This window comes from Pygoscelis adeliae, unplaced genomic scaffold, assembly GCF_000699105.1.
Source record: "Pygoscelis adeliae isolate BGI_AS28 unplaced genomic scaffold, ASM69910v1 Scaffold4, whole genome shotgun sequence".
Lineage (NCBI taxonomy): Eukaryota > Metazoa > Chordata > Aves > Sphenisciformes > Spheniscidae > Pygoscelis > Pygoscelis adeliae.
Genome location: NW_008824986.1, coordinates 11,588,286 through 11,599,310, shown reverse-complemented (window position 1 = coordinate 11,599,310; position 11,025 = coordinate 11,588,286). Strand labels below are relative to the sequence as shown.

Genomic DNA, 11,025 nt, shown 5'->3' with positions numbered 1-11,025 from the left:
GGGTGGAGGTTGCCGCCTTCAGCGGCGCAGGCTGTGGCCCGGCCAGGCCGGAGAAGGCCTCGCCCCGTTTGCTGGATTTGCATTAACACATAGCTCTCGGCTTCGTTGTAGAGGACCAAAGATGATCAAACTATGTTTTCGCATACGCTCGTGGCCTGACCACGTTTGATCGCCCCCGAGAAAGATGCTCTAACACTGGTGCTAGTAGCAGGACAGCAGATCACTGCTTGATCAGAAACCCTGCCTAATGATAAAAGGAAGGAAGAAAGCCTAAGAACTCCAGAGACAGTGGTCCTCCGAAGAGCATTTTCTAGAGATGGAGCTAGACTTTATTTATTTTGAAAAAAATAATGTCATGGCCTAATATAGCTGTCCTGCCTACGTTACAAAGCCTAATACACGTGATGGACTTACGAAAAAAGAAAAGGAAGGAGGAATTTTTGTCTGTAATTGAGACCAAATTTCCAAACTCAAACCTTGATTTCCAGAAGAGTAAGAACAGAAAGACAATATCAATTTCTCCTGCAGCACCCAAGATCATCTAGATAACCACCTCTGCTGTGATAATCTTGTTAACCACGTAAATTCCACTTGCAGGCTGTTATTGGGGAGACAAGGGATGAAAGAAGGGGGATAGCATTTCCTTTTTATGAAAGCTTCTAAGTGTCAGTAAACTTTATACGAAGTAGTAAGCTAAGCCATAATAAATAGAAAGTATATGGTAATAACCCTGTGACAGGTATAAACAAGACATCTTATATAAAGTGTCGAGACATTCCAATAAAAATAAATTTAATTTTACAATATATACATATAAAATCTTTTCTGAAGGAAACATTTTAAAATATTTTCTTTAAGGCACCTAGGAGGAAAGAAAAAAAGAGAAGACAATAAGACAATATGCATTAAAATTTGGAACTTACGAAACAACTGTGACAACAAAAGAATTCAGTCCTATCATTTAAAGGATTTTAGAGGGAACCAGGCTGTCTTCCCTTCCTGCCTCCCTAAGTCCTTCTTCAGACTACTCTATTAACAACATCAGCTGTCAGTAGGTTAAAAAAAAAAAAAAGTACAAAAACTAAGCTATGATTCTTCACAGCATTGCATTCCAAGTACAAGAATAAAGTTCCAAAAATTAACTCAAGTATATCTCTTAACTGACCATCAAATGTAAAAATACAGGTTTTTTTCAGTTAATTACCGCATAGAAGACTAGATTACATTTTGCTCCATGAAGATATCAAGAATATAGAAATGCTCCAGACGTTATACAGTTACTCTGCTTATAGTTTTTCTACATTTATAAGTCACAGGTAGTTTCCCTGCAGTTCTTCCACATGCATAAGGAACTCATGCACTGTATCCTTATTTAGTTAGATTTATAAAAAAAAAAAAACACAAACCACAACTTACTTGAAGAATTAAGCGATTTCCATTTCATCTTCATTTCTATGACAAGGAGGGCTAATCATGGGTTCTGTTATTTCATATGTTACTACAATCTCCTGGTTAGAGATGACAAGAGTTACAAGAGCTGAACTATTTCAATTTAATTGCAGTTACCATCAGGTAAGTAATAAAGTTTCTCGTACTAAAGCACTATTTCAAATTACTAAGTTTCTTCTGCACATTCTGAGTGAGGGACAAAGGAGAAGAGTTGTATGTGCTAAAACCTACTTTTTGTCTAAGATTTATTACAACCAGCAAACAGCGAGGAAATTGTATGGAGAACTTCCCCTCTAGAAGCAAGTATCATATATAAGGGAAGAAACAGACTCCATACTTATCCAGTCCTCAAATAAAACAGTAAAGGCAAGTCACTGCGCAACTTAAAAGCGCTTAAACTGACCAGGCTTCAAGGATCAAAGATGAAATTGTTATCGCAATTCTCAGTTTTCTTGCAGTTAAAAGCATTCATTAGATTTGTGATTGTTCTGGAATCCACGAAATTAAACGTAGTGATAATATATACAGGAACATCTACCCTCAGAGTACATAACAGCACAGCTCTCGGATGCATTCTTACACTTAAGAAAAAAAAAAAGACTCAAAAGTATCAAGTGCTATCTATTATACCTTCCATTCTTGATGGTTCAGAGATATGACAACCTGGTTCCGTGCTCCAGCACTACGGTCATCCTCTCTTCCCTCATTGTCTTTTGAAGGCTCTGTTCAAAATACAGTATTTTCATATTCTTTACACGTGTAATGTCAGTTTCCTCCAGGAACACAAAAGCTTCACCAAAAGCGAATCAATTATACATGCTCCACTAGGCTAGTGTCTACCAGTAGCCTGCACCATATGCTTCTTAAGAAATTTCTTTAGTCTTGCCTCCTAAAAGTTTAGAAACTAACATTTTTCAGAGTCCCAGAAGGACCTAAGTATTTAATCCTTTATGAAATCCCACCAAAGTCTTAATCCCATCGATATCCCGTGGGAATGAAAGCCAAAGACCTCGTACATAGGATGGCATTTCCTTTTCAACTGTTTTGAAGTTGCAGCACTTCCCAACTCAGATAGGCAAAGGAGACTTCTTGCACACAGAAATATCTTTTCTCAGCAAAGCGTAACAATGTTCATATACTTATCAGCGAAAACATCACTTAAAAGGAAAGGCAATAACCTTTTACTTCTATTAATAGAATTAATTTGTATAGATCAGCATAATGGTCTTTTTCTACATTATGTTATTTAAGAAGACTCAATCCTTTCAGTTCCTCTCATAAATCTCTTCATGCCTTCAATTACAATTCACTGCCTATCCCCGAATCTCTACTCTTGCAGCTAAAAATATACCTAAAACTTTGTGAACACATAAGATGTAGCTACTTTTGACTGTTGTAACAAAAAACAATTATAGGCTTTTAAAGCTAGATTTTACCTATTATTGGCAATTTATCGTCATCCAACTTTAATCTTGCAAAACCATCCTAAAAGACAGTAGGATTTAAAGTTTCAGAAATTAGAACTTTCTAATTAGGATAATGCACTGAGATTTCATATTTTTAATTAATATATTACATAATCATAAACAGGTACATATATTGATAAAGAATCTTAATTGGCATACCAAATAAGAAAAAATATTTAAATATAGCACTTATTCATAAAGAATGCAGCTGATATAGGACAGTTGATAACTGCTAGATTATAGAAAATTTGATTTATTAAAAAACATTATTATTCATTAAATATATTTGAGTTAACCCTTCATAATCACATCACTATTCACTATAAACCTGAATTTAGTCAAAATACATGTGTAAGTTTTTCCCTTTTCCCAAACTCATTTTATTTATTAGACAAAGTATAGTTTGAAGTGTAAATCTACAGATTTGAAGAGAACATAAAACACAGCACTGACATACTTTCTGCAACCTCAATAACTCCTCTATACTCTATGACTGCTCTTCTATGAGCAAAATTTCACTATTGTTTTGTTGGTAAACTGACTGTAGTAGAAAAATCTAGTAAAAAAAATTAGTCAACTCTGTTTTCGTTTTTACTCAATTACCAAAATATCATAGACTGTTTGTAGAAACAAATTAGGATTCCTAATATTTAAATCCTAATCTGTCAATATTAAAGCCATAAAAACAACAAATCAATATTTCTAGAGAAGTCCAATATCTAAAATAAGATTTGAAGAACATGTCATGCCTTACCCTTATAATGAAGGACACATGAAAGATGTTTTCCACAGTGCGTGCAAAAGAGTTTGGATCAATCACAAGATCAAAGAAGGAAATAGGTGTATCAGCTAGAGAGGTAAAAATGGGTTTGTTAAAAAAAAACCAAACAAACAACCCAGGTGGTATACACAGAGCTAATGTATGTAAACACAAGTCAGTACTCCTTTTAAAAGCTAACTGAATGTTTATGTCAATTTAGTTACAATGCTGAATTCCCAGTTGCCTGCAGAAAGAAACAAAGTTTCTAGGGAATATTATTTTCTTCCATCTTTTGCCACACACATACACAGTGACTATTTGATTGCCTTCTACAACATGGCACGCTCTAATAAGAGGGAGAGGGTAGGATTCAAATTTACTTCGCAATCAAACAGCAACTGATTAGTGTTCATAAAAAATAGTCAGTATATATTCTTCAACATTAAGATTTCTATTTGCAAACTCCACCTAATTTTGTTTCTATAGTTTAACCACTCTTAACTGTGGAAGATTAAGTGTATTCATTTCCTCAAGTTAATGCTTTAAAAGCTTAATCGAATCATACTTACGATCATTTTTAAAATGAGTTTGCAATAATCCCAAGATCCTCTCTACTTCTTTTTCCGTAGCTTCCTGATGAGACTCCTCCATTTTTTTTAACTGGAATAAAGAAACATAGTTTCACCTCAAATAATCACCATTGTAAGACAAGAATATGAAAAGGGCCTTTTATGAACACATACTATAAAATTTTTCTCTCTACGCCACACATGCAGTTACAGACACACTTAGGCAAACATGAGACAACTTAAAGTGCTTTAGGAATTAATTCCCATTTTACAATATCAAACTGAAAGGTCACAGTTTGTATGTTTTGAGCCTATTTACAGGTCTCCTCTTGGGTTACTCCTAGTGGTACACAGTCTGTGAGTTTACTGAAGAAGTTTATTTATACGCATAGAAGGGCGGTTCATTAAGATCTTTAACTTTTTTTCAGAAAAGGCACCTAAGTTTACGTGTAAGAAACGTCACGGCATGAAGTCTGACATGGTCAAAGGAGACGATGATTGTGATTTTACAGATTTGTTCATTATCTGTAAAGCAGGGTACTCCAAATCGTCCTTCAAGTACTGCCATCAGCAGAGTACCAAATTCACTTTTCAAAGTACAGCCTTCAGTAATCTGTTTACTGTTCCTGTTAACCACCGCTTTCCCTTTGACTACCTTGCAATAAAGCAAGCTACAGAAACTTTCACACATAACTATGTATCCAACACAGATTAACATCAGTGATCATCAGTGTTTACCTAAGCAAATTACAAAGAGCAGTCAGTCACTTCCAGAAGCAACTCTCTCAAACCCTCCAGCTCCTCTTCTTCCCAGCACAAACTGTATCAGAATAATTTCTGTCACTATTTGGATTATTATGAAGTAGGCTATATTTAAAAAGACATGCTCAACATTTTGCCTCTATGTACTGGCATTATCAGCCAGAGGTTCCCCATAACAACATGGTTTATTTTTTCAAAGTTTCAAATGTAAGCCTCTCTAAGTATTCTCAGATTTTTGCCTTTCTGCCAGAGTAAGGCTGAAAGAATAGGGAAACAGAAAGCAGGGAAAACAGTGGTTAAGTGAGCTAATTAGTTTGCTGCTGTTAACCGCATTTCTGTGCAAATGCCACACACCGTTAGACACTTTTTAAATAAAAGTTGAAAACATGCTAATGTAAAGAAGTTTCTTTTTTGTTTCCTTTCAAAGCAAGGAGCATCAGAGCAAATAAGATAATTTGAACTTGAAAAAATCAGTCTGTAAATCCTATTTCTGAACTTGAAATCTGTCTGTAAATCCTATTTCCTTCCACTCAGTGAAATACTGCAGTCCACACAAAACAAATCAAGAAGCCTAATAATGAAGTCTGAATCCTTTAGTACTACACAGTTCGTAACTACAAAACCCAAACCAACATGAACAGAAAGATTTAAAAGTCACTTGTAATAACTAACAAATCGTTAATAAAGATAACACTTCACAAACCTGAGCAGGCATTGCCCGTTTTTCTTCTCTTCCTGTAGCCTTTTTCTGCCTCTCAATCCGTTGCCTTGGTACAGGAGGATCAGACTTGAAAGATCCCAACCTAACCGAAATAAAAAGAACATATATATGGAAATATGTTTTACATTGTATGTTAAGAAACCTATGTACTGAGCAGTTGATCTTCTGATAAAAGTGCAAAGTAATGACATATCTAAAAATAAAGCCTCATCACATTTAGAGATTTCTGTAAACAGCCATCCCCAAAAGTTGCTCCCAACGTAATGTCGGCAGCCTCATACCAGAATTATCAACAGATGTATAAAATTTTATGCAATTACTCCAACTTTTTTCCTTTTCCAAAGCTGAAAACTTTAAATCTACTTTTCTTAAAACTAGTTAAGAAATGAAACAGAGTATATCCTCCAATATCTCCATTTGAATTTATTACAAACTTTTCTGCCCGAAAACTCTCTCCATACAATATTTCTCTCTTTTTCATTTATTGTTTAGTTTCTGTAAGTTCAGGTTTGCAGTAAGTTGGTTTTAAAAAAAAAAAAAGCCACAAATTTTTAAAATATAGTCAATCAATAGAACATTCAGTACACTAAGAAGAGATCCAAAGTTTCTCATTAAACAATGTAAGTGTAATATACGTGCTAGATTTAGGCACTTTCTTGAAGTGCTTACCTCTCTCCATTGACTATATAAGGAACTTAGGCTCCTAACTTTGGTTGCCTTGAACCTCCACCAAGTTAGATGCCTAAAGGAGAGAGTGTGAATTGAGACTCAATTCAAGTTTTTTTTTTCCCAAACTTTCTGCAGCACATATTTTTCCCTATCTTGGGTGAGTTGCGACTGCTCAACTTCAGAAGTCACAGACTGACCATGAAAAAAATAACTCAGGCCTCAGATAAGAATAGATGGAGTCAGAAATAAGTAGTTCTTTTCCTAAACTGAGATCTACATTTTACTTTTTAAAAGCGTTTTTAAACACTTCGCAACTATTCATACATCCTCCATCAAAAGGAGCCCATCATTACTTAAGATGTCAAAATGCAACTAATGAGAAAAAAAAGTCTTTCTTGCAGTCAGTTTTGTCTTAAGACCATAAAAATGATTGGAAAATGTACTTATCGTTTAGAGCTTACAGCTTGAAAATGCAAACGTAAGTTTGAAATATCTCAATTAGCTATCCAACATTAAATATCAGATATTGTATGATCAAAATTACTATATTCAGCAACTCTCTTACAATTATAGTGATACTTATTGGGGGATGGAACAAGTGTAAAAGCATAAGCAACTGAATAATATTCTATCAACTCTACTGTTGATAATTTAATTGGACTAGATCCTGTCATTGTAGGCTGACTTTATGAGAGATTTAAATTGGAGCATTGTCTAAAGCCAGGTGACTAAGGGTCATCTGAAAGCAGCTAAAAAGGCTCCTACTAAATGGGTTGCCTACGCATAAGGAGAGATGACACTGATTCTGCATAAGGCCACTTGCCAGTAATCAGGCGATTTCTTCTGAAGGCAGAGCCAGAAAACAAGATTCCAAAAGACAACCCATTAACACAGATGTACAAGAAGAACTGTTGGTCTCTTCATGATAATACAATCATCAGGTAAAAGATATAGACCCTGATGGACTGATCTTCCATAACTGTCTGGGAAAAGGCGGGGGGGGGGGGCAGGGAAAGGTTCCTCTATTCATGATTCCGGCTGCAGCTTGTACAGGGAGAGAAAGATGGAGGAAGAGTCAGCTTTTAAAGGAAAGAGGATCTCTTCTACTGGCTTTGAAACAGGTACATCAAGAATACCTTGCTATCTCTACTAGATACAAGTGATACTATTTTGTAGCCAAGCCAAATCAACATCAAAGAGAGAAATATTATGAAATGTTTTGGAGACAAGAAGTTCACTGTACCATAAAAACAGAGACCACACAGAAGTTCTTGTTGACACTCTGTGACCCGAGATTAAACTCTATTCAAGCCCAGGGTATTAAAGATAAGAATCAATTAAGGCCATTAGCTTGTGCTGCATTATATGCTATTTCCTTAAATAAACTTACATATAGTGAAAAGAAGGTGCTCTTCTGAAATACTTTTCTGTTTCTTCTCCCAGTTTATGCCAGGCATTACTAGGTAAATAGCCACCTGAAATGCCCTCAGAATCACTATCATTTTCTTCTATGCGATTTATACCCATGAAGGTTAGCTACAAAAGAAAAAAAACTGCCATGAAAATTCACTTAGAGAAAGATCCGTAATGGTGAAATACCATATTATGGTGTTTGTCATGCAGTGATATTAAATATTAACCTAGCAGAAGAACTTTGACTTTCCTGAAGATACTGTGAAAACAGAAACACACTCACATACAGACTTCTTGTGGTCAGCAAGCATCAGCAAGCAATGAAAAGAAGAGCTATAGGTAAACGGAACTGTCTATATTCCAATAGAATTTCAGTGATGTTTGAAGTAGCAAAGCATTACTTAAATTGCACTACAAAGCTAAGACGTCTCACAGTTTCTGAACACCACACAATCCCAGGAAGCCTAGCTCCTCAAATACCATAAAACAACTTATTTGGCCCAACCCTGCATCCACCAATCCAGACTTCGCCATGAAAAACTTCAGTAAAACAACTGAACTTGATGTTTTTTTATATTGCAGAGCTCTAGACTTGACCAAAGACTCAGACTCTTTATTAATCTACTGTAACATAAGAGAAAATTTTCAGGGAGGAAAAAAAAAAAAGTCTAATACAAAGCTATTCTGAACTGACTCTTCTACCCAGTCACAGTACAAAGAGACAAACTTGTCAAGTCTAAAAGCATTCAAGTAATCCAAAGTCCCATTTCATGTCAGTGACACAGGGCCTTGAGAACTCCATCCAAAAACATATGAAGCAGTGTACAGAAAAAAGAAAATACTTAGCTACTGGGAAACTACAAAACAGTGGGTATAAAAGAAGTGCGCAAGACTACCCTAAGAGCACAAACTGACTGAAGTGTGATAAAGTAGCAGCAAAGCAACAATGGGGAGGGATGTCTGCATTTTAAGTTAGATTTTCCCCTATGCATATCGGAAATGCTTAATACATAGTTCAAAACAATTAACAACACTAACCTGAAAGTTAATCAAAGAAAATTCATAAGAAGAGTGTTAAATTCCATCAGAACTGTCACGCACTGACTGACTGACAATCTGAGGCTTTTTTTTTTTATGATTCTGTAAAAAATAGGGCAAACCTCTAGCAAAATTATTGGCAAATTCAGAGTCTGCAACTTACCAAGTCTTCTGCAAATGCTAGTGAATCAAATGCTGTCATCTCAGAGTGCAACTCATTGGCCTTCTCCTTTCCTAGATTTGATGCTAAGACAAGAAATTGGGCATCCAGCGCAGCCTCTCGTGCACAGGAAACTGTTACAGAAAAGGTTTTATGTTAATAATACGAAATTGTCAAAGATATAATAATAAAATTTAGCATACAGACTATCCTGGGCATAGAGCTTTGTAAATCATTTTGTTGCAGTGACCTCTAACGCAATTACTTACATAATCCTTATAATAATATTTGCATTAAAAAAAAGAGAGACAGAAAAGGAGAGGATGACACTGACAAAGACAAGCATGGAAAATAACACATTATCTTAAAGAATAAAATGCATTTTTCATTGGCATGTTTTCCATCTCTCCAAGTGAAATGAACCCCTCTACATTAATATCTTTTTATACGTACTACTTACATATATTGTTCTACAGAGTCAAGATGAAGCAAGGAGTATTTCTAAGTGCAAATAAACACTAAAGTAATTATATTTATTTTCTCATATCAACTTATTCAAACAATTCCTCTTCAACTCAACATACCTATTTCAAGCTATACTTTAATAATTCTGATAAAGTACTTGGACCTCAACTTCATTCTCTTGCCTTTTTTTGTTTAAGGCATCATTGCCTCACACTTCGCCAACTGTCAAGCAAGCACCCCTAATGAGGACCACAGAATTTGTTTTACCTCCACTAAACAGTTTATTGGCTTCTTCCAAAGCTTCTGTCAGTCTGTTGCTTTTTGAACTCAGCATATCCTCACGATTTTCTGGGGGGGAAGGGACACAAATGAAATCCTAAATTACTTAAATATAGAAGCATTGAGAAATACATACTCACACCTTAATCAAAACTGGCTGGTTCATAGCCCAACATACACAAAAAAATACAGAATATAGTTATAGTACCTTAATTGCAAGATTATGTAGCTCCATTTTTACTAATGTTTATGCATTAACTCAGTCTGAAGCAGTAATTTTCCATTTACTTCAAGGGAATAAGATTTACATGGTTGAATTTATGTTAGCAGATCCCAGATTCCTCTCGGTTCCAGTAAAATACCTATGTCTGTGTCAAAGCACCTACCAGATACCATAGTTTTCTGTATGTTATTCATCTGACCCATAAGTTATTAAGGATTTTCATGAAAGAAACAAACAAACCCCCCCAAAATGCATGCTTGGTGATTTCCGAAGATCACCATGTCAAACACCGTTACTTATACGTAATGGTATACATATGATTTAACAAGGCTTTCAGATGTTCAATTCTGAACAGCTACTCACAGCACTGCTTTTAAGGACGTACACCATACTCAATGCACTGACATACCACTCTTGTTTTTCTGCATAAACACAGACTGGATCATCCATAAACTGCATTGTATTCTCTTATAAAACAACCCTACAAATCTAGCAAGTATGCAGAAAACAACCAACACCACATGATGTTAAATTCGGCAGTGCTTACTCAGACAACCATTGTTGTGCTTTCACGAGAAAAAACAGCACACCTCAAACATACACGGGAGAAATACTGACACACCTATCTAGAGAGATGCTAAACATCCCATAGCACTTTCTGGAAAGCCTAAGAATAACTTTCTGGTCCAGGCAGATACTGGTACCTGCGGTTTCCAAGTAAAGCTCAAACACCATGAATGCAAAATTAAAGGTTTTCAGTATATCTCCAGGTCTAAAGCTGACAGTGCCCCTGCATCAATGCAGTCACACACGTTACGTGCAGGTAAATGTCTCATAACTTTGCGCTATCCCTGGGCATGCAAATGCTTCCTGGGAGACAGATTTCGACCTAACTACAGGCCCAAAATTTCAGCAGGCCAAGGAACTCGGAGTTCCCACGAAAGCTTAAAGAGTTCCTCAAACAATAACGACGGGCTACCAGCCTGGCACCGAAACGACTGCCCCGGCACCCACTCGCAGCCCCCAGACCCACAAAGAGGCATCCCCGCCG

General features: G+C 36.0%; 1 protein-coding gene across 1 annotated transcript; it reads right to left on the bottom strand.

Moving 5' to 3' along the window:
• Positions 1-828: 828 nt before the first annotated feature.
• NSMCE4A (non-SMC element 4 homolog A (S. cerevisiae)) lies at positions 829-11,017 on the bottom strand. The gene is made up of 11 exons (XM_009326029.1): positions 10,876-11,017; positions 9,740-9,820; positions 9,011-9,141; positions 7,787-7,932; positions 5,710-5,809; positions 4,245-4,335; positions 3,670-3,764; positions 2,886-2,934; positions 2,080-2,171; positions 1,417-1,508; positions 829-862 (listed from the first exon to the last, which is right to left on the bottom strand). The coding sequence occupies exons 1-10, from the start codon at positions 11,015-11,017 to the stop codon at positions 1,425-1,427; spliced, it is 1,011 nt and encodes a 336-aa protein (XP_009324304.1). The 3' UTR covers positions 829-862; positions 1,417-1,424.
• Positions 11,018-11,025: the final 8 nt, after the last annotated feature.

Coding starts and splice junctions, on each gene's coding strand:
- NSMCE4A (XM_009326029.1), bottom strand. CDS start 11,017: ATGCCTCTTTGTGGGTCTGGGGGCTGCGAGTGGGTGCCGGGGCAGTCG. Junction 7,933..9,010: donor TAGCATTTGCAGAAGACTTG/GTAAGTTGCAGA, acceptor TTTCTTTTGTAG/CTAACCTTCATGGGTATAAA. Junction 3,765..4,244: donor AACTCATTTTAAAAATGATC/GTAAGTATGATT, acceptor TTACCTCTCTAG/CTGATACACCTATTTCCTTC.